The 24159-nt window shown below is 37.4% G+C and overlaps 1 protein-coding gene across 1 annotated transcript in view; it reads left to right on the top strand.

Annotated features, from left to right (window-relative positions):
- Positions 1-24159, top strand: part of DOCK11 (dedicator of cytokinesis 11) — a 172496-nt gene that overhangs the window by 111283 nt on the left and 37054 nt on the right. Inside the window, exons 32-40 of the mRNA XM_069462875.1 lie at positions 2842-2958; positions 4840-4915; positions 5508-5617; positions 7414-7525; positions 14565-14631; positions 15871-15918; positions 17250-17392; positions 18747-18862; positions 21717-21854. Of these exons, the coding sequence (XP_069318976.1) occupies positions 2842-2958; positions 4840-4915; positions 5508-5617; positions 7414-7525; positions 14565-14631; positions 15871-15918; positions 17250-17392; positions 18747-18862; positions 21717-21854 (927 nt within the window). The remainder of the gene's footprint in view (positions 1-2841; positions 2959-4839; positions 4916-5507; positions 5618-7413; positions 7526-14564; positions 14632-15870; positions 15919-17249; positions 17393-18746; positions 18863-21716; positions 21855-24159) is intronic.

The following is a 24159-nucleotide window of genomic DNA, read 5'->3' as shown; positions in this document are numbered from 1 at the left end:
ACCTCATGGTCCCACGAGTGGAACCAGAGAAGCTGCCCCGCCCAGAAGTCTGGGTGGGTTTATATAGGTTTTTAGGGCTGGGGGATGGGAGTTTCTCTGGAGGGAAGGTTTCGGCAGGAAGAGTGAGGAATTTCTTTTGTTTCAGCTTTAGGGCGGGGATTGAGAAATAGGAGGGGCTTCTTCTTTTTCCATTAGGGAGGGGAGGGCTGCCCACCACCAGCCTTACAATGTTTGCCATTAATAATGATGCCAAGGTGAGGGATGGGAGGGAGCTTTAAAACCCCATAATTTCTATTGATCCCTCAAAGTGACTCCAAATAAAAAGTTAAAAAAAGAATGCTTCTTATGGAAAGCCTGCTTTAAGACTAGACTCCCTAGTCACTCCCTACCCCTTTGCCACTCCTAAGCCCTGGCTCCAATGAAATTCTGGAGATATAACTGGTCCCTGTCATGTGTTAGTCATAAATTGCTTAGAGAGATCTCTTAACTTGTTATAATCACCATGAGATATCTTTCCTATTCAGAACAAGGATGTCCAATGTCTAACATTTGTCCTGGGATCTTTATAGTTCTTATACCCACTACAAGTGATGTTGACACCTGAGAGATTGCAATTTCTACTTCTAGTTGGGCCGTGGGCAAATCCTTTTTGCTTTTTTAAAAAAGATAATCTTACATGCATGGTAAAAAACAAAAATCAAAATGTCTGCCCCATTCCTTACCTCAACCCCCAATTCATCTCTCCAGAAGAAAGTACTGTTATCAGTTTATGTATACTTCTATTTTATGCAAGCACAAGCCTATATTTTATATATACATATAAAATATATATGTATCTATATCTATATATATATAGAATAGAAACCATTATTCATCTTCCTTTTTTCACTTAACAATACATTCTAAAGATTAGATCTTCCACATTTAAAAAATAGCTGCATAGTATTCTATCATAAGCATTATACCATATTTTATTTATCTAACTAGTCTTCTATTAATAAATTCTTAGGTTGTTTTCTGTCTGTTGTGCAAGCAAAACTTTTAATATATTTTGTAAGGACTATATGTTTTCCTGTGTTCCTGCTTACCTGAGAATATTGCAGTATCTCCTTCCCCAGAGATCACTCACTATGAGAACTAAAATGGATTCCTGTGTAGAAGCCATAGTATTAATAATAGCAGCTAAAATGTATTGAGGACTCACTATATGCCAGATACTGTATTAAATACCTGACATGAAATAATATCATTCTCATTTTACCAAGGAGAAAACTGTAATTAAGTGACTTGATAAAAATCAAGTGGCTCGTATTGGGAGAGCTGGGATTCATGCATGTCTAACTGCAAAATCTGTGCTCTTAACCACTAGCTGTACTGCCTCTCAAATCTCAAGTGAGACATTGAAAAATTAGAGAACCATGAAAAAAGGATAATCACTAAGTGAAAAATCTTGAAACCAAAGCCATGGAATATAGGAAAGTAATGAGGGCTAGTTAGCCTTGTTAAGAACAAATCAAGACAAGTCATAGTAACCGTCTTCAAATATTTAAAGGGTGCCATGCAAAATTAGAAGTAGACTTATTCTTTCTAGGTCCAAAGGGCAGAGCTATACGTAAGAGGTAGAACTTATAAGTATATTTCAATTAGAGTAGCTCTCTAACAGAACCCACAGAAAGGCTGGAGTTTTTTAACAAGGTTTAAAAACTAACCATGTGTCAGAGATGCATGTAAGGGCCATTCCTGCCTTTGGCAAGAAGTTGAATTAGGTTAGTGGTTCTCAAACATATGTACACGATAGCATCGTCTGGGGCATCCCAGACCTACTGAATCAGAATCTTCTATTGATAGAGAAGATTATTATTGTTGGGGTACCATGTAATTGATGGGGTACTATGTTAGAAGGAAGTCTGTTAAGAAGTATGCCTGAAATTGACAAAAGAAGTGTGCCTGAAATTCACAAAAGAAGTGTAGATTGCCAATTAACATAAGAAAAATTATTGAACCTCAAGAATAAATGCAAACTAAAACAACAGTGAGATACCATTGATCTTCCATTTTCTATACGTTGACCATTTTGCCCTAGAGGTCTTAGCTAAGTCTCCAGAAAAATCTCCCAAAGTCCTGAAATATGGAGGGCAACTCTTGTGCCATCACAACCACTGTTTTCTCTGATTTGAGTATATGTGTGTATCTGGTGAGGAAAGTAATAAATAAATTTGTATAAGAGGTAACACATTAATTGAGAGTACTAGTGGCCAGCTTTATTTATATTTACAAGTATATCAATCTCCCAAGTCTTATAATTGACCTAGGGGACCAAGGTACACATTGTAATCACATTATTATAATTGCAGCTTTAATCAAAACAAAAAATGTTTCTTGAATGAATATAGTAATTTACTGTTTTTTCACTTCTTCCACTTATTCATTTATTTATTTAGTCAATGTACATTGACCATCTGCTATATGCTTAGGCACTGGGGATGAAGCAGTAAACAAGACAGCCATGGTCCCTGTTCTCATCAAGCTCAACCCTCACTGAAGTGAAATAACAGGACTAATATTATCTGCTTTATAGGTCAACTGCTCTTAAAAAAAATCCTTTATGTAGTTATGTTTGAGGGATATAATTTGAGTCTGTATTGTATATAAATCCAAATGCCAAAGAAGTTCTATGGTAATTAGCTTTGAGACTATAAGTATAAATGGATTCATGCTTCACTAATTCTTTTTGGATATTAGCCCACTTTTAGTCATTAAACTGATATATGGAGCTAACTCTGTTTATTTGTAATATATACATATTATATACCTATTAAGCTTTGGATAATTATTTTTCAGAACCAGCAAGCCAAAATAGCACAATTATACCTCCCATTTGTTGGACTGCTTTTGGAAAATATACAGCGATTAGCAGGTCGAGATACCTTGTATTCTTGTGCAGCCATGCCTAATTCTGTAAGTACTAATGTGTTTCTGTTGGAGTTTTATCCTGTCTTATTGAATGCATTTGGAATTAAGGTCATATGCTGTATGATCTCAATATTAAGAGTTCACTTTTTACTCCACTTTTCATACTTTTTCCTAGCACAGTGCTTCTCAGACTTTAATATACATATAAATCACCTGGGAGATTTTAATTCAACAGACCTGGGGTGGGACTTGAGAGTCTGCCTTTTTAACAAGCTTTTGGCTGCTTCTGGTCCAAAGACCACACTTTGAGTAACAGAGTCCAAGAGAATACCACAAGTCCCTTGTACTCAGCATTTTGTTCTTAAGATTTGCTATGTATGCCTTCATATATTTACTCAACTTGAAAACCAAACAAAAGATTCTTCACTTCCAAAATATTAGGCATTAGAGATGAAACTGTATTTCTTTGCTTCTCCCTTCCTTTGTTAGTCTCCTGGCAGCACTTCCTTTCAGTTTATCATAACTGGTCTATGCTTTTCCCCCCCCCTCCAGAATCTTAGGAGTTAGAAGGAACTTGGTGTAAGGCTGGTGGCAGGCACCCCTCCCTTCCTTAAGGAAAAAAAGAAGAAGCCCCTCTTATTCCTCAATACCAGCCCTAAAACTGCAACAGAGAAATTCCTCACTCTTCACACCGAAATCTTCCCGCCTAAGAAACCCCCATCCCCCAGCCCAAAAAATATATATAAACCTACTCAGACTTCTGGGCGGGGTGACTTTTCAAGTCTCTCTCTCTCTCTCTCTCTCCCCCCCCCCCCAGGACACGAAAATCTTGCCCGGCCCCGACTCTCAGGACCCGTTACCCTCACTCGGGAACGCTCCAATAAAGCCTCTTTACTTATCCCCTTCAACTCTGCTTTCTTTCTTTCTCTGGCGCCGACAAATCCAAAAAAACCTTACACTTGGGAGGCAATCAGTCCCCCATTTGGCAAAACAATCTTTTGCCATTGTAATAATTAAAACCTTCTTTATCACATTAGACCTGAAAGCTTTTCTATCCACTGGTCCTAGTTTTGACCTCTAGAGACAACATAGAACACATCTGTTCCCAACTCCACATGTGCCTTCTAAATTTTTCTCCAAGCCAAATATCTCTACTTCATCATCTGTCATTCCAAACCCTTTACTTTCTTGGCCAACCCTTTTCTCAATATGCTTCAGTTTACCAATAACGCTATTAAAATATGATGCCAGAATTGTATGCCTTTTAGTCTGCCCAGTAGAACTATTAACTCCTGCCCCCCTCTGTATTCTATGTGGCCCAAGATCACCTTTGCACTTTGGGCAACTGTGTCATATGTTTGGGCGGCAGGTTAAATTGTGTCCTTTACAGTTCTCTTTGGAAATTCCCTCTATGAAATGTCCCAGCTGATTTGTCAAACCTCCCCTGGGTTCCTGAGAAAGCTGTTTTTATGCTTGCCTGATGGCTTGCTTGCGTGTGGCTGCCAATCATGTCAACTGGCTAGATGTGGATGCTTCATCACCTACTTGGGTGTCAGGCTGGGCTTTCTTCACAACATAGTAGCTTATGCTTCTGCTCAGTCCACATACCTTGGACAGCAATATTTGGAAATATTTATCTGTTTTTTCTTTTGCAACTCAGGTTCATCTAGGGCTTCTGGTCACACCCTTACTTCTAGCATTGCCCCCGGTTCTAAGGAGGAGAACTCAACCATGTTTATGGTTGCAATAGTATGCTAGTAGCCCCTTTTTAAAAGAGTCACCTAAATGCTAAGTACTACTCTCTAATTTAGACTTTCACAGTAAGCTTTGTTTAAAATCAGGGTACAATTTTATTCTGTTAATTCAGAATTCTTATCCTTGTGTACAAATCTGTTTAAATTACACAAGTATCATATTCTGTTACAGGCATCCAGGGATGAGTTTTCATGTGGCTTTACTTCACCTGCAAACAGAGGGAGTCTGAGTGCTGACAAAGACACTGGTAATTAAGCCTTTTAAAGATTATTCATTGCATGAGTGTTTAGAAAAGTACTCTGTACTGCCCTGTAGTTTTGAAATATTTCATTATAAAAACTATACATAGCATGATCTCTACTAAAGTTTAATTAAAATCTGACTCACACTTGAAGCCACATTTATTTGCCTAGGTCTCCTTGTCCAAGTTTGTTTAAAACATAGTGTGCGTGGTATACTTAGAAAATAAAGGATAATGAGAAAAACACTGGTTTCCCAGTTTTCTTATTTGTCACCAATTTTGGGCAAGGCACTTCCCTTTTCCAGGCTCAAGTTCCCTTATCTGTAGAACTGTATCTTGAATTATGTCACTTTATTTTATGACTCCCAAGGAATTTCTCATAGTTTGATACATAGTAAAGTGTTTTGAAAAGTAAAAAGTCACTTAACCTTTACTTGGTGTCTTACAGTGTTTTTATATAATATATAGACTTCACATTCTAGATGACCAAGGTCTATTCTCTGTAACATTTATTTACTTAAATTAATCAAGTACTTATTTTTTAAAAATATTTTTGAAAGTTCTTCTGTTGCTAACAAGGACTTGGCTGTGTTTTCAGCTTATGGGTCTTTTCAAAATGGACATGGAATTAAGAGAGAAGATTCAAGAGGTTCCCTCATCCCAGAAGGAGCAACAGGATTTCCAGATCATGGCAACACTGGTGAAAATGTAAGAACCTAAATATATAAGATAACCCTGGTGATGTGTTAGGCTGCAACAGTCTTTCTTTTTATATAAATATGAGGTTCTTTACTCTCCTGTAGTCCATCCTAGATCTTGTAAACCGCAGCCCATAATTTTTTGATATTTTAGCAGTTCCTTTCTATCTTGGAAGCTGCTACTTGGCTATCTTAAACTATTTATAGGGAATAAGCCATTCATCTTCAAAAGTTCTAACTCTGAATATCTCCTTTAATCCTAGCACACTTCCCTCTAGAGAGGGAAAGTTCAAGTTTAAAATATCTAATGTGTTGCCATTTGTCATTTAAAACAAAACACATCCTGGTGGGATTAATTAAGTCTTTCATTGTTTTGTAATAGAGTATTGATATTAGTTTGGGAGAAAAAATTACCCAAATTGGTAATCTCAGAGTCCCAGCATCACTTAATCAGAATATATTGTCCAACTCTTCCATCAAGTTGTTTCAAACCAACTATTAAAGTTTGAGCTGTGTCTGCCCTAAGGCAGAGACCTTGTTTTAGACCAGTAAAGGTTTTCCATGCTGCTCTGTAAAATCATAGAATCATATAAAATTAGAGTTAGGTTCATAAAATAATAAATTCCAACTCTCAGTTTACAAATGAAAACTGGGATTATGACTTAGAACAACAAGCTATGGCAGGGCCACACTCAAACTCGGATTTTCTGATTCTAGCACTTTTTATATATCATGGTGCTCTTAGCATGCATCAGAATCACCTGGAGGACTTAATAAAAATAGATGGCTGGGCCTCAACCCCAGAGTGAGATTCAGCAGGTCTGGTATAGGGCCTACTAATTGGTATTTCTAAGTTCCCAAGTGATAATGATGCCGCTGATTGGGAATCGCCCCTTGAGAGCCACTGAACTATACTACCTTGAGCCTTTGGGTAAATAGTAATTTATTCACAAAGGTTTCTCTTTCACACCATTTAGAATTGTGACAACAGACGCTGTGATAGGTAAGGAAAATAAAGGTCAGAAAGGTTAAATGACTTGTTAGTAGTCACATAGCTAGTCAGCAATCAGAACCTAGGTCTGTTTGGCTCCAAGTGAAAGTTTTCTTAATGAATCCTAGTCAATGTGTATTCCCAGTTTAGCTCAACTGAAAGTATTGGTTTTTAACAAGTGTGAATTCTTTAGGAGAATATTGTTACTCTAGTTATATAAATCCCCTAACAAGTAAGATCTTGGCATGCTTAACTTCTGGTATTTTAACAAAAGTCATTAAATAATAGGGACATCACTACTTTGTAGAGGCTCTAATTTTGATGTATTACTGGGTCCTCCTTAGTATAATTATCTTAATATTATTAGCTCATTTTTAGATAGATTTTTCTGAGCTATGATTTGGAGGCCGGATTTTTATAAACCCTACGGAGAGATTCCAATTAAAGAGTTTAAAGTGTTCCTTATGCTTTCACATACCTTACATTTCCCCTCCATGTAAGAGCTATTTTTCCTGGAATAGCCACATGGTTATTTTAGAATTTTACTACTAAAACACAGGGCATATGGGAATGAAACATACACCATATTCATGGCTATGGCTTTATCAAAACCCCAAGATAATTTCCAGTGACATTACTAGACACAGTAGCAAGAAAGATTCAGCCTGTTTACCTTCCAGGTGTGATACAAAATTTAGATTTATGTGTAAGATTTTCCCAAACAGAACTAATGGTAAAAATAGTCATTGAGTTTCAGGCTATAGAAAATTATGGTACTGATATTGTTTCACAATTGTCCCATCTTTATATTATAGACCCGACAGAGTTCTACAAGGAGTAGTGTATCCCAGTATAACCGGCTGGATCAGTATGAAATCAGAAGCCTCTTAATGTGCTACTTGTATATAGTAAAAATGATTTCTGAAGGTGAGTTAGCAAGCATGTTAAACATGGATTCTACTAGACTCCACCCTCACAGGTTCACAGGTTCATGCAACAGTCTTTGACTATCATCTGTATGTAGAGCACATGCCCATTAGAAAGAGACCTTTGAAGACTTTGACCTTAAAATGTTCCTTAAAATGAATCTTAAAACAAATTCATCTTAGTCATACAGGTTTGATTCTCTGAAATAATTTTAAAATAATTTTACAAATTAACTTTAGAAGTGCTAACATTTTTTCATGCAGAGCATGTAACTGATTAAGTGACCAGTGTAACTAGAAGGAAATATAATAACCAAAATTCATATTTAATACTTTAGTTTTTATTTGACCCAGGATTTGAAAATCAGAAACAAAAAGGAAGAGTTCTCTGAGGGTAGGGAGTGCCATGGTTATCTTTGCAGTGTCACTGTATGGTGTTGTCTGGTGTCAGGTTCTTTGTCAGGCTCCATTCTTCTCCTCGGTGTAGAACTGTATCATTTACTAGTGTTACCAGTTCCTCTTTGCACTACATGATGGAATAAAACCGAAGGATTTTCATACACTGCATGTCTCCTGAAAGTAAAATCAGGTTATGTTATCCCCAAATACCACATTTGCTTACATAATTCCCTCCCTTTTCTTCCTTTTCTCAATATATTTGCTCAAAAAATATATGCAAGAATGAAGAATATAAAAGCACCTGGTTTCTGATCATTATAATCATTATTTTTTTTTAGTTATTTTCTACTTTTTACTTTTAGTAAATATTACCTGCTTTGGCCAGGTGCGGTGGCTCACGCCTGCAATGCTAGCACTCTGGGAGGCCGAGGCGGGTGGATTGCTGGAGCTCAGGAGTTCGAGACCAGCCTGAGCAAGAGTGAGACCCCGTCTCTACTAAAAATAGAAAGAAATTATATGAGCAACTAAAAATATATAGAAAAAATTAGCCGGGCATGGTGGCGCATGCCTGTAGTCCCAGCTACTCAGGAGGCTGAGGCAGGAGGATCACTTAAGCCCAGGAGTTTGAGGTTGCTGTGAGCTAGGCTGAGGCCATTGCACTCTAGCTAGGGTGACAGAGCGGGACTCTGCCTCAAAAAAAAAAAAAAAAAAAAAACCCGAAGGATTTTCATACACTGCATGTCTCCTGGAAGTAAAATCAGGTTATGTTATCCCCAGATACCACATTTGCTTTCATAATTCCCTCCCCTTTCTTCCTTTTCTCAATATTTTTGCTCAAAAAATATATGCAAGAATGAAGAATACAAAAGCACCTGGGTTCTGATCATTATAATCATTGTTATTTTTTAGTTATTTTCTATTTTTTACTTTTAATAAATATTACCTGCTTTGGCTGGTGCGGTGGCTCACGCCTGCAATGCTAGCACTCCGGGAGGCTGAGGTGGGAGGATCGCTTGAGCTCAGAAGTTTGAGACCTGCCTGAGCAAGAGTGAGACCCCATCTCTACTAAAAATAGAAAACATTAGCCAGGCGTGGTGATGCATGCCTGTAGTCCCAGCTACTCGGGAGGCTGAGGCAGGAGGATCGCTTGAGCCCAGGAGTTTGAGGTTGCTGTGAGCTAGTCAGATGCCATGGCACTCACCCAGGCAACAGAGTTGAGACTATGTCTCAATAAACAAAACAAAACAAAAAAACAAACAAACAAAACAAAAAGTACCTGGGTTCTGATCATAATAATCATTGTTATTTCTTACATTTTTTCTATTTTTAACTTTTAGTAAATATTACATGCTTTAAATCTTTTTTGTAAATCATGCAGGATATAAAGACAAAATAAATTAATAGGTAACTAGCTAGAGAAACATTAAAACAAACCAGCTAGATAAGAATAATGAATTCTAAAATACATTAATACAATTTTAAAATTACTAAAATCTTTTTAAGTTCTAGGAATGTACAATTTTTTTTTGTTAATTAATCAACACTCAGAAGAAAAAGGAATGTACAATTTAAAGTAAAAGTCAAAGATTATATTGAGGCTATGTGATGGGCCTCTGTGTTTTGGGAAAGAAAGAAAAGGAGATAATTTTCAACACCAGGAGTTAACACCTACAGCTACAACTCACTGTTTTGTCTTCCCACAAGGTTAAAAGTGGGAGAATATGGAAATTGACTGCTAATGTTCATGAGGTTTCTTCTTCAGACATTATGAATGTTCTAGAACTGTTGTGATAGCTTCACAAATCTGTGAAGATACTAAAAACTATTCTATTGTGCGCTACTTAAGTGGGTAATTTTGTGGTACATGAATTTACTCAATAAATTTGTTTTTTTAAAAAAGAGGCCCAAGAGATACATAGGAAAAAAAGTGAAAATAAAAGTGGATGAGGCCGGGCGCGGTGGCTCACGCCTGTGATCCTAGCACTCTGGGAGGCTGAGGCGGGTGGATCGCTCAAGGTCAGGAGTTCGAGACCAGCCTGAGCAAGAGCGAGACCCCGTCTCTACTAAAAACAGAAAGAAATTATCTGGGCAACTAAAAGATATATAGAAAAAAAATTAGCCGGGCATGGTGGCGCATGCCTGTAGTAGCGTAGCTACTCGGAAGGCTGAGGCAGTAGGATCGCTTAAGCCCAGGAGTTTGAGGTTGCCGTCAGCTAGGCTGATGCCACGGCACTCACGCTAGCCCAGGCAACAAAGCAAGACTCTGTCTCAAAAAAAAAAAAAAAAAGAAAAGAAAAAGAAAAAGAAAAAAAAAAGTGGATGAGTAGCACCCCAGCCCAAAGAAAGTAAAATGGGGGAGAGAAGGGAGGGAGAGGGGAAGAGATGCAATGCTTAGGAGAAATGCACTTCTCCACTCTAGTATACATATGTATACACACACACCACACAGCCACACACACATACACACCCACCACACACTGTGCTAACCAGTGACAAGTCACTGGCTGCTTTTTTTTTTTTCTTTTTAAATGTCATGGGTAAAACCATGACTCTTATTTCTCGGGAACTTGAAAGTTCCTCCTCTTGTAAATATTGACCTTGCCTGCTCTGTGGCTGTCACTGAGTACTGTACTCTCTGCCAAGTATTTGGTCTTTGTTAATTACGTTTTTGTTTCTTCTGTGCTTTCCTTTTTCATTTTAAAAAGCACATTTTTAATAACTAGTATACAGTCTGTGTCACATCTCTTCTTTATCTTCTGCATGTGTCAAGTCATATTCATTTTATTCTGCAAAGTATCTGCCTCTGGATTCTTCTCAATGGACACATTCTATTTAGTTTGCCTTGTCTGGTAAATAGTCTATTTTAGTTACTCTGTATGCATTTAAATGTTGAACTATTTTAAGTCCATACCCTTCAGTTCCTCTCTTGGCTGTCTTCTTTATTGGGTTATAAACAAGCAACTTGAATGTCAACAAAAAGATGATCTACCTCTATCTACATTTTTAAGTCGATTCTGAAGAATGAATTTCCGTCTCTATTTATAGCTATATTTTATTAACTAACAATAACTTACTGTTTCAAAGTCTTAGAGTCATTTGCCAAAAATTTTTCTGGCCTTACTGCCTTGTTTATTATAGCTTGAGAAAGGGGATCAGAGTCAGTAGTTAACAGTTATACAGTCTGAAATGACAGGAAGATTGTCCTCTTGAAAACAAAAAACATCTTTTTTCCTTAAAAGAGATGAGGGGAAGCTACTTCCTCTCTCTTTCTGACTGTACCTTCGCTTTTCTCTTTAGCACAGACCCTAAAGAGACACTGTCAGTATCACCTTGAGGTTTACTTGAACTTGCAGATTCATTAATATTCTTCAAAGCAGATTGTTCACTGTAAGGCATCTGGCTAATGTCATCTTTCACTGCAAACGCAATGTTATGACGAGTAGTACCAACTGTTGATCTTTTTCTCCCACTAGATCTTGAAGTATAGTCAAAAGGAAATACAGTCGAAAGGGATCTTCCCTTTTTCTGTGTGAGAGGGGAAAATAGTTCTTCACTATAGTCAGACATATTTTCCTCTGGAGTTTCAGATGCTACCTGAGTAGGTGGGTTGTCTCTCGTAGAAATACTGGAAAGGCTCCAAGAGAAGTCCATCGGAGTTCCACGCTTTTCTGTGGAGGTCTTTGTTTCATATTTCCTTTTTGGCTGGCCAAGCTTGTCTTCAGGAGGGGTTGAGACACCTTGAAGTCCATACTCCTTTTGAGGAGCAAGTGTAGATATTAAAGAAAAACCTGCAAATGACTTCTGGTTCTCACTGCCTCCTGTAGTAGGCTTATTGTCATTAGAAGAGCATTTCTCAAAAGAAGTCTCTGGCACTTCAAAGAGGTCTTGACTCTGAAATATACGTGGAAACCCTGGACTTTGTTGCAGTTGCTTTTCATTTCCCGATTTCATCCGTTTAGTATGTGATGGCTTTATCGATTTGCTAGGCGTATACACCTGATTTCCTTGTGAAGGGTCCCTGACCGAATGAACTGACATAGGCATATCCCTTGGATTATAAAAAATGAAGTCATCGTCACTATCAGAAAAAGTAACACGAAACTGTTGTTTACCCGATTTTATTCTTGCAGAAAGGTTTTTATTTTCTTCTCTTAATTTATTCCTTTCTGCAGTGAGATCAGCAATAAACTTGAGATTTTGTTGTTGGATATCATAAAATTCTTTTTGTAGTGTATTCTTGTATGCTTCATTTACTGAACAGCGGTTACATGTTTTTGCGCTTAACTGGTCTCGCAAGTTACGAATGGTGCTGTTAAGGATTTTCTGCTGTTCAGTCAACTCTTTAATTTTGGCTGTCGAGCCCGTCCACCTCCCGTCTGCCAATCGCTCTTTCCTCAGACTTGTTAATTTTGCCTGTAAACGGTGCATCTCTTTATCATGGAGCTCTTTTAGGGTTAACCATGCCTTTTTAAAATCATCAGACTCTGAATCACATACACTCAACTGCGAATTATCGTTTTCTGAAGATTTCTTACTACCTCTCTTGCCTCCGCGACCCGTGTTCCCTGCCTGCATCATGTCTCACTGATTTGGAAACAGTTGAGACAGTCCCGTAACTCTGTAGCACCACCAAGAAAATGGCGGACTTGCCGCTGACTAGAGTTAGGCCGCCGCGGACAACGCGATCCCCTCAACCCCTTTTACAGACCTTTTGCGAAGCTGTCCAACGGAGCAGGGGGGAAAGAGATGTTCAGAGATAGACTGAGAGTCTCAGTTTTTTGATGGAAAGGAAGTACCAGCTTTTTGGTGGGAAGAGCCCTCGCACCTGAGAGGAGGTGTGTGCCTCCTGGCGTCTGGGCGGCAAGCTCTCCTCACACCAGAGACCGGAAACCCAGTGACTTTTGGGAAAGCCCGCGCTTCTCTGAACAGGAAGGTCCCTGAAGGCGCCCGTGCGCGCGTCGGGGCGGGGGGTGGGGGGGGGACCGGAAGTTACCCCTAGCTTAATTTTTAAAACATATAAAATTCAACTCTATTTTAACGGTTTTATTCTTGATGATCAGTATTTTCTAATCATCGGAGCCTATCAATATTTATGATCTTATAAAACAATTGGAAGTGGCTATGTCAAACCCCTCACACTCCCCTCACACGCCTCATTCAGCCTTCCATAAAGCCAACATTGGCCGGGCGCGGTGGCTCACGCCTGTAATCCTAGCACTCTGGGAGGCCGAGGCGGGTGGATCACTCGAGGTCAGGAGTTCGAGACCAGCCTGAGCAAGAGCGAGACCCCGTCTCTACTAAAAATAAAAGAAATTATCTGGCCAACTAAAATATATATATAGAAAAAATTAGCCGGGCATGGTGGCGCATGCCTGTCGTCCCAGCTACTCGGGAGGTGGAGGCAGTAGGATCGCTTGAGCCCAGGAGTTTGAGGTTGCTGTGAGCTAGGCTGACGCCACGGCACTCACTCTAGCCTGGGCAACAGAGTGACTCTGTCTCAAAAAAAAAAAAAAGGCCGGGCGCGGTGGCTCACGCTTGTAATCCTAGCACTCTGGGAGGCCGAGGTGGGCGGATTGTTTGAGTTCAGTAGTTCTAGACCAGCCTGAGCAAGAGCGAGACCCGTCTCTACTAAAAATAGAAAAAATTGGCTGGGCATGGTGGCGCATGCCTGTAGTCCCAGCTACTGGGGAGGCTGAGGCAGGAGGATCACTTGAGCCCAGGAATTTGAGGTTGCTGTGAGCGAGGCTGATGCCACGGCACTCTAGCCGGGGCAACAGAGTGAGACTTTGTCTCAAAAAAAAAAAAAAAAGCCAGCATTGTCTGGGCTTCCATCCGTGTGTTTGAGAGGCTCTAGCTCAGTTGGAAATTCAGTCATTTGCCTACTATTGTGATATGTACAGCATTTTTACATTTAGAAGAGAGTCCACTGACACCATTAGCTGTATGCGAGTAGGATAAAAAAGGAATGGAAAGTTAAGTGGTGGCAAAATTTTAATAATTTTCTTTTTTAAAAAAAAATCTCAGTAAGTGGATATGTCAAGGAAGTAAAGAAAGAAATGGGTAAAAAAAGAGAAGTATATGTGATAGATTTAAAGGATTTTTTGTGTCTATAATAGTCCCATAGGTAGATAGGACATCAGAGTTTACAATCCAAAGACAAAGAGGGAAATAAAGAAAAATTATCTGGCTCATCCTCTGAAGTTTAATGTTCTGAAACGTTTTAGTTCACAAAGCCCTTCGAGTAGCAGGCAAAGGCTCTTGACCTCAGAAAATGCACATAAACACACCATCTTGCATAAAATTTTAGGGAGTTTGTTAAAAACCCCAGGTCTAAAGTAAAAATACAACAATTTTTCTTCCTCTGTCTTCTAGGATGATATGAAGATTGGGATAAGCCATATAAAAAACATTTACAAAGTAAATAAAAATAATTGTTAAAGCTGAAATAATTACAGATTAAATGAATTAATTCAAAAGAATACACTGTGTATTGGGCAGTGGGAGGGGAGAGGAGGATATAGATGAAACAAGATTGGTGGTGAGTTGATGGTTGTTGGAGCTAGGTTATTGACACTAGGGGGTTTATTGTGCTATTTTCTCTAATATTTCAAGATATAACACTTGATTTATTCCATTTTCAGATACTCTCTTAACTTACTGGAATAAAGTATCTCCTCAGGAGCTCATAAACATTCTTATACTTCTAGAGTAAGTTATATTAACTTATTTTCATAAACTTTCCCTTTATTTTGGGAGGAGCTTAACTACTACCTTTTATTTCTTTTTTCAACAGCTTGTTTGCTAATAATGTAGAAAATGTTAAAATATTTTGATAAGATAGAGAGGGCTGACCATCTTTACAGCCTAGCAGGGTTCTTTCTGTGGTCTGGAAAAGTAGAAGTGGTATCAGCTGCCCTACATCATTCATTTGGAACAGATGCTGAATTAATGGAGCAGCTTAAATGATTGGAATTTAGAATTTATGCTCTCATGTACAGCTGAGTAATTCTGCCGCCTTCAGAAATGTGTGTAATGTTATGTATGCATATATACACACACATACAATATATAGTACAAGACACTTGGGGAAAAACCTAGTCTGGAGATGAAAAGTTGTCCTATATTGTATGTTGAGCTATTTTTGCATTATTATTGAAAACTAAAAGAAAAACCAGGCATAGAATAAAATGCAAGAAATTTTTACATAATAGTACACATAGATGATTTGTATTGCATGTCTACCAAAACGCAGAGAAGATAATGCATAACCATTTGATTAAAGTCTTTCAAATTTTTCAGAAAATGTCAGCAGACTAAACAGTTCAGATTTTAAAACTACTGTAATTATACTGAAATATTTACTAATGAAAATATCTGATGTTGGGGATTTGCTTCAAAAAAGATAGGAGATAGAAAGGGTGGAAAGAGATCAGGAAACCTGTTCCAGGAAGAAGTTAAACAATAATGGCCATGAATTTGATAATTGTTGAAGCTAGGGGGTGATGAGTACATGGGAGCTTGAAATTTTCAGTAATAGAAAGTATTTTAATGCCATCATAAAAAATGTAGCAATTGCCACAATTTTTACTGCTTGAAAACCTTTTTTAGGTATTAATGACTGTGCTAGAGATCTTTCTATGACATTTATTACAGAGCACAGAGAATGATTTTTCATTGACAAGTTTTTTTTTTAAACCTGTCATTAGAATTGTATATGAAGACATGAGGGTTTGGGTACTGATGTAATTGTAGCAAATAGAAAGATATTTTAATATAATGTGGCAAGCCCATAGTTATATGTGTATTTATTTCTGTATACCAAAACACATATTACTGTAATATGATTTAAATAGGATATTCTTTGTAACTCATGATTTTTCAAACATTACTTGTTAAATTGTAGAGGATGTTAATACATTACTAACATGGCATTGTTTTTCTTTCTAGAGTATGTTTGTTTCACTTTAGATATATGGGGAAAAGAAACATAGCAAGGTAATTCCTTATAGCACTGCCGTTTCCATTTTTTCCTTGTCTTCCAACAGAGGGCAATCTTAGTCATGCCATGTAAAACCCAGATTATTAATTTTCAGATAACGTTAAGACACATATGATTTAGTTAACATGTCCCCACTCAAAGTTTAAACCAATGTAAACTGATACATTTGTAAGTTTTCCAAGGGGTAATGGTTAGAGTGATATGCAGAATTTCTACCTTGTGAGATCTCCCTAAACTTAGGACAGATGCTTACCTTTTAAGATGCTTTAAGGATTTGAGAAGGGACTATATCCAGGGAAAGGCAGGAAATGAAAGTGAGAACACCTATGAGATCTGTATTGTTTACACTCTCTTGATACTCACCTCAATTACTTAGGTAAATGGAATCCCTAACAGTGATTGAGACATACATTATATATTATCTATTTCCTCTTTTTGCTGTTTAAGTCCTAGTGAAATAAATACTTAAGGACGTATTTAAGGGATCCTAAGGCAAAGAAGGTTACTTGCTTCAATAAAATATATTATAGTTTTTTTTTAAAGTTGAATTCCATGGCCCTTCCAAAAACTAAAGAGGCTGTTTGGATGGTGTTTATTGCTGAGTCTCTGGAACAGCCTAATAATAGGTAGTTCAAGTGATGAGACTTCCAGTTTCTACCATCTGTCCCTATGACTTGTAGCTGGTTTGGTCATTGTTACTCAGAGTCTCAGCCTCTAGGATTGTCAACTATCCCACTATGTTTATTTGAGGATAGACAAACTACTTCTTTACTTCACGTATGACCCAGTTGTAATTTTTTAAATGGAACCTTGACATTAAAGGAAAACAAAGAAAAATTCTCAAATCCTAGCAATAGGCATTTTTACAAAGTAAAGATTTCGGTTCCAAATTTACCTCAAGTTCAGGAACAGATTACATTGTCACTCATTCTTGAACATCTGAGGCCAGGATTTTCCCCCTCATTTCAACCCTGAGTGTCCCTCTCACTGTCTTTTCTTACTCTTGCCCTTTCTCACCTCCTGCGAAAAGACTGAATCTTATGCGAGTGTTGATCACTTAACCTCCAATGTTTTTGAGGAGGAGAGAAGTGGAAAGCGCTTCGTAAATTACTTAATTACATTCTTATGCTAGAAACTATTTTAAAGATTCATTAAAACTTCATACAATTTCCCAGTGACACCTTATTTAATCCAAGTAATAGTTCATAGAATATTGAGTATAGTACCATGTTTATGTGGAAACCTAATTATTTTTTAGTTAAAAAGAATTTAACATTGAGATAAAGTATTAGAGCACTACAGTTCCTAATGTTAAAATTTATTTTAGGGTTCATGATGCCTGGTTGTCAAAACACTTTGGAATAGACCGGAAATCACAAACCATGCCAGCTCTTCGAAACAGAACGGGAATAATGCAGGCCCGGCTTCAACATCTTAGTAGCCTGGAAAGTTCATTTACACTAAATCACAGTGAGTGAAAATGTGTGTGGGGTGCCCATTTGAATCAACCATGTACTGCTATTATCCTTAAAGAAATACTGGTTTAAATCACTCAAAGTGATGGATACCCTAAATATCCTAACTTGATTATTATGCATTCTATGCATGAAAAAAATATCACATGTACCCTATAAATATGTTAAAACAAAGTCCTGGTTTAATTCACCAATATGATAGGAAATGATTTCCCATACATAGATAAATATGTATATCTCTATGTGTTTTTATATAATCAATTTTATCATATATGTCTATAAAATGATAAAATGTGCATGGATCTTTCAACAATTTTAGGTAATGATGTTTTTCCTTAATATTAAAGAAATTAAATTCCTGTGGAATTTCTATTCTCATCTTATTTTTATATTGGATATCCTTCATTCCTATTGTTGAACTTTAACTTAATAGTGTATGTATTTAATAATATCTGTTTAGAGTTACTCTTGGTCATTTAATGATTAGGGAATCCCACATGCTGAGTTGACTATATAAATCAATGAATTCTAAATACCATTTTGACAAAGGTTTATTTCAGACAGGTTGAAGTATTGACAAGGCAAATAGGACAAAGAGAGAAATCTTGCCCAGCTGGGGAAGCTAGAGGGTTATATAAACAAAAGCTATCCCATGAAAAGCAAATATTAATAAAAACTCAAAGGGTAAGAAAATTTGGTTTCCACACAGTCCTCTGGAGGTTGCCGAAAAGGAAGCTAGCAAAATTGGCTTTGTGGTAATGCCTAATAATAAAAAATAATATCTTGAGCAGATAGACCCTGAGCTAATAGACCCAAGACCTTTAAATATACAAATTTTAAAGCCTTCAGCTTCTTGTAAAAGTAAAAAGAGCCTAATTCTTTCAGTTGGCCCAGATACTCTGTTTTCCTTCTGATTTAGAAACAAGTCTCACATCATTGGCATAATTGAAAATGTCTGACCTTAGGGCACCACTGTCTGTATGTAGCTGAATTTCTATGGGTTTCTTATTTTTACCCACATAATTAGTGGCATGACCTAGAATGCTTCCCACATTATTTCCTAGTTACATCACCATAGTTCATCACTGAAATCTTGTCTCCAGAGAAGTGGGCACCTAATTATGTGCTGCAGAGCTGTTGATACCGAGCCCAAGTGAAAATTATTGGAATCGATGAACCTAGACCATATTTGATTAAGGAATAAATACAGTGAAACTCATTAGGTCTGGTGATGTTGCAAGCCTCCTTTCTTCTTGCTTGTCTCTCTGAGTCTTTGGAGAGAAATTCATTTAACACTCTTAATGTGCATCTCTGTGTTGGGCACAGTTTAATTTAGTTTTTTATCCTAGGTTCTGCAACAACTGAAGCAGACATTTTCCACCAGGCACTTCTTGAAGGCAATACTGCTACCGAAGTTTCCCTAACAGTACTAGATACTATATCATTTTTCACCCAGTGCTTCAAGGTAAAAATGAAGAGTTAGAATTCAGTTGATATCAATGCAAACAAAAATGTTATATGAAAATTAACTAGTCAGATGCAGGATAGTGTAGTGAAAAAGGCTGGCATGAACAGTCATGAAACGTGGATGGCAGACCGAGTTTGGCTATCATGTGACCTTGGGAAGTCTCTTTTGTCACTCATAAAGTGAAAGGTTGGATTAACTTGCTCTTAAGCTCTCTTCCACCTCTTAAATTCTGTTATTTTATTTTCATGTTTAAAAACAGTTTTCTTTCTTACTTTTAATAAAATAGCTAGTAATTTTTAGCCCAAAGTATGATTGTAACAGTTTGCTGTTGAACTTTAACTTAATAGTGTATGTATTTAATAATATCTGTTTAGATATCTGTTGTGACTAGGTGTCCTGTCAGGGTAGATGATGTCCAGGCAGGCTGGCACTTATTGTTTTTTCCCAGACGTTTGCCTCGCAGTGCAAGTCATCATTGCTATGAGTTTTAAAAGAAGGTAAAAACAGGTATCTTGCAGGGCTGTTGAAGGGGTAAATTAGGATAATGGATGTGAGTGCTTTGAAAAGTAAATCTATGTAACTGTAATGTTAGGGTAGCATTAGTGGTAGAAACCAAAGGTGAAAAATCTTGCTTGCTGTCAATTGAGTTATACAGATAATGTTTCTCCCCTTTTCCCTCCTTCTCTAAGTAATTCAGTTAATTGCTTCAGCCCTCCAGAGTTACTATGGAAATCTGGCCTGTGATTTTCAAAGAGGCTTATAAAGGAAAATTGAATTAGATTATAATAAGAAATGGGCTACAGAATCTCTTTATGAAGTATTAGGTTTAGTCTGATTAAAATGCAACAGAAGTCCATTTTTTTGTTGTGCCAATAAATAAGAAAGGCATTTGTCTTGTGACTTGCGTTGTATTCCTTCCTCCTATTCCAATACTTCTTGTTTATTTAACATTTATATATCTCTTGGTGGGTGTCAGGTATTATCTTAAATGCTATGCAAATATTAACTCACCTTTCATTGTGAGGCTGAGTGTGGGAAAGGGGAGGGATCCTTTAAGCAACAACTCCCCCAAATTGCCCTCCCGTCAGCCCAGGATAAGTTTTAAGAGCTTTTTTCTTGTTTGTAATAACCTCATTGAGATGTAATTGACATATAATAAACTGCATGTTTAAAGTACAAAAAAAATTAAAAAATAAAGGTAATGAAATGTTCTAAAATTGGATCGTGATGGTCACCCACCTCTGTCAACAGGTTTACTAAAAGTAATTGAATTGTACACTTGAAAGCAGTGAATTTTATGGTATGTAAATTATATGTCAGTAAACTTAAAAATACAAATAAGAACTCACTTTTAATTCTCATGATAGCTGAGGTTCATGGGCGGTTAATGTCACGTAACCGGGCAGTAACAGAATCAGTATTCAGATCTAGGCCAGTTATCATGAGAATCTGTGATTCTAGCCACTATACCATGCTTGGAAGTAGACTAAGGAAAGTGCCAGAAAAAAATCAAACACCATTCTGGGATTCTGCCTGTTGATGTTACCATTAGATCTGTCATAACTTTGCTTTACTGTTTTGTTGTTTTTTGGGGGGAGGGATTTATTGTTGTTTTTGGACAAATTGTAACCTGTAGATTCGTTTCTTGTGGTAAGATAGGATAGGAGGGTGGAGCTGGAGAGGTTAACCAATGCTATTTTTAAAACAAGGTTCACAAACTAATAGATATTTGTCTACAATTTGTTGTTTCTTTTGTGTTTCATTGCAAGGGATATTTAAACAATTTACATTGTCTGTTCAATTGTGATACCTGTTATTATCTCTATTCATAGAAGGCTTAATTTGTCACAAGTGGCTAAACATAATCTTGTACTAAACATACTTTTAAAAGTAAATTAGATAATAGGCTTTTAAAATAGAATTCGTATTTTCCAATTCTTACATTACAGTATTTAGTCTCCCTCAGAGAAATACAAAGGCTGGTTGCCTTGTGTTCATTTTTAATTTACTGATTTTTTTTTGAGACAGAGTCTTGCTCTGTTGCCCAGTAGAGTGCCATGGCATCAGCTTAGCTCACAGCAAACTCAAATTCCGGGGCTGAAGTGATCCTCTTGCCTCAGCCTCTCAGATTGCTAGGATTACAGGCGTGAGCCACCATGCCCAGCCTCTAGTTTACTCATTTTTGATTGAGAAGCTATATAGTATAGGTTAATAGAAAATACTCTTTTCCCCATACCAGTTTTGTATTTTGCTGTGTTGCATTGGAGAAATAATTTTTTTCTACCTCTTTAAAATGCTGGGATTAGGTATTCTCGATGTCGTTTGTATAGTATTTTGAGATTTCCAAGTTGAAAGATGGCACAATTTTTTTTTTTTTCCAAGACAGTCTCACTCTGTTGCCCAGACTAGAGTGCCATGGTGTCAGCCTAGCTCACAGCAACCTCAAACTCCTGGGCTCAAGCAATCCTCCTGTGTCAGCCTCCCAAGTAGCTGGGACTACAGGCATGCGCCACCATGCCTGGCTAATTTTTTCTATGTATATTTTTAGCTGGCCATATAATTTCTTTCTATTTTTAGTAGAGACGGGGGTCTTGCTCTTGCTCAGCCTGGTCTCGAACTCCTGAGCTCAAGCGATCCTCCTGCCTCGGCCTCCCAGAGTGCTAGGATTACAGGCGTGAGCCACCGCGCCCGGCCCACAAATATTTTTAAATTATGTTTAAGAACCTTTTATTTTTCTGAATCTTTCAAACAGTGGTTTCATAAACAAGTATTGGTAAAATCAGTTTTCTCCTTCTTGCTGGGGGATAAAGTAAGTATTTCTGCAAACTGTATTTTTGCTTATGTTTTGTAGAGTCAACTTTTAAATAATGATGGCCACAACCCATTAATGAAAAAAGTGTTTGATATTCATCTTGCTTTTCTTAAAAATGGACAATCTGAAGTGTCATTGAAACACGTATTTGCCTCCCTGAGAGCTTTCATCAGTAAGGTGAGGACAGAAACTTCAGAGCTGCTGGTGGCCTCTCTTTGTGGCAAAAAGAAAAGAGGGGAAAGGGGGTCATTGTGGTAACCTAACGAAGCCATTAAGTGCTGCCTTTGAAAATAGAAATACAGGGCAACAGAACACATACAGATAGCATGACAGAGAATCTCCTCAAATCAGAACCTATTTTTTATTTTAGCCCATTATACCTTCCTTTTTCAGTAGGTTCCTTTGAAGAGTGTAATTTTCAGATTACCAAGTTTGCCAGTTTTTCTTCTATGTTTTGCTTTTTTTAAGGTATTATCATACTGGAAGTATATAACCCAGTAGTGCACTCATATATAAGCATTTTGAAAGCAGGGACCAACTTTTGTAACCTCAGGGTATTGTGTAATATAATATCTTGCAAATGGTAGGCACTTGGTACCTGTTCAAATGGACAAATCCTTCCTTTCAGTGCTAGTTGTGTCTGAGGGCCCTAAATGTGCAGGCCTTTTACCTCATCTAAACAATAACCTTAAACTTGGCTTTTAAGAAGTATGACTGAAACAGACAGCAAAGACTTATTTAGTCTTCTTTTGATAGTTTTTAAACTTAATAATAAGCATAACAAACCAAGATAGACTTAAGGATATGGAAGAGCACAGTCCAGGTCTTCTACTCTGGTGTGTGTAACTCCAACAAGACAAAGAAATTCAATTCATTTGTTTGTGTAATAGGATAGCTAAACATGGAAAACTTTGTTTTTGGTCATCATTATTCTCATGGCAGCTAATTACATTTAATTGATATAGAAATTAGATGAATTTTAAGTTTGACTTTTATTGCCATTCTTTAATACAATTTATGAATAAAGAAATCTATGGAAAACTGAGTTTGACACAGGCATGTTACAAGAAACAAAGGGAAAGAGATTCAGAAATAACTCATTTAACAAACAATTACGGGGTAGATACTGACTACATATAGTCAGTCCCTAAGAGCTTACTGTCCAGTAGAGGGAAACACACACACATAAAGATACACACACACACACACACACACACGCATGCACATGCACATAAACAAATCCCATCAGGACAAAAGAACTCTGTAGAGAGAATTGAGGATGGGCGGGAGAAAGAGGAAAAATGCTGTAAGTTGGCAAAAGTTTCTCTGCAGCAGAGCTAGGATTTAGTATGGATTCAGCAAGAGTTGAGATTGAAGATGTGAATGGGGAACAGACAATGTGTACTCGTCTTAAAAGTTGGACTTCATCTTTTAGTCATCAGGTAACCAAGGGAGGGTTTTAAGCAGGGAAGTAACATAATTAGATTTATATTAAGAAAGAATTGGTGTGGCGGGAAGAAAACTCTATAAAAGTGATGTGAAAGAGGGGTTGGTGGTAGTACAAAGACTAGTTGCAACAGGCTAGAAAAGAAATAAGGGTCTGAAGTAAGGCGGTGTCGGTGAATATGGAGAGTTAGAAGCAGATAAGACATGTTAAAGAGATAGAATTTATAGGATTTGGTCTCACGTCACCGATAGTATGGTGGGGTGTGAAATGGTGGGCTGATGTGAAATGTAGGAGAAAGACTACATTTGGGATAAAAGTTAATGAATTTTGTTTTGTAGACCTGTTGAATTTAAGGTGCCTATGACACATTTGGATATATCGATCTTTACTCTGGTGAGGGATCTGGATTGGAGAGCTAGACTTGGAATCACCCTCCATTCATCCATGTTGTATTTATTGATCACGTTCTTTGTTTTGAGTGCTGTACTAGATCCTGGAGATACAATGGTAGAGATACAAAAGAAACATACTCTCTGCTCTCATGAAGCTTTTATTCTTGGCAGAGAGGCACAAAACAAATAAGTAAATAAAATAATTGGTAATTATGATAAGTTCTAAGAAGGAAACAAACAGGGTATTGAGATAGGTTATAATGATTTGTGGGAGATACCTTATTTAGATAGGTTTGTCACTTTTGAAGTGCAACCTGAACTATGAAAAGGGGTCAGCTCAAGGAAGAACATTCTAGGCAGAAGGACATGCGTATGCAAAGGCCCCAAGTAGTCAAAGAGTTTGGAATATGCTGGGAATGAAAAGGCCAGTACAGCTGGAGCATAGTGAACTAGGGAGAGCATTAGCATATAAGAGGTAGTTGAAGCCATGGGAGGAGTGGTTTGATTTCCCCTGGAGAGTACATAGAGGAAGGGGAAAAAATGGTGAAGAGCAGAACGTTGGAGAAAAACAACATAGAAGGGTTTGGAAGAGGAATCTGTAAAGAAGAAAAGAGGGATCAGTCAGAGATAGGAAAGAAGGATA

Source organism: Eulemur rufifrons, chromosome 30 (genome assembly GCF_041146395.1).
Source record: "Eulemur rufifrons isolate Redbay chromosome 30, OSU_ERuf_1, whole genome shotgun sequence".
Taxonomy (NCBI): Eukaryota; Metazoa; Chordata; class Mammalia; order Primates; family Lemuridae; genus Eulemur; species Eulemur rufifrons.
Note: the sequence above shows the minus strand (reverse complement) of the source record. Positions and strands in the feature narration are given on the sequence as shown.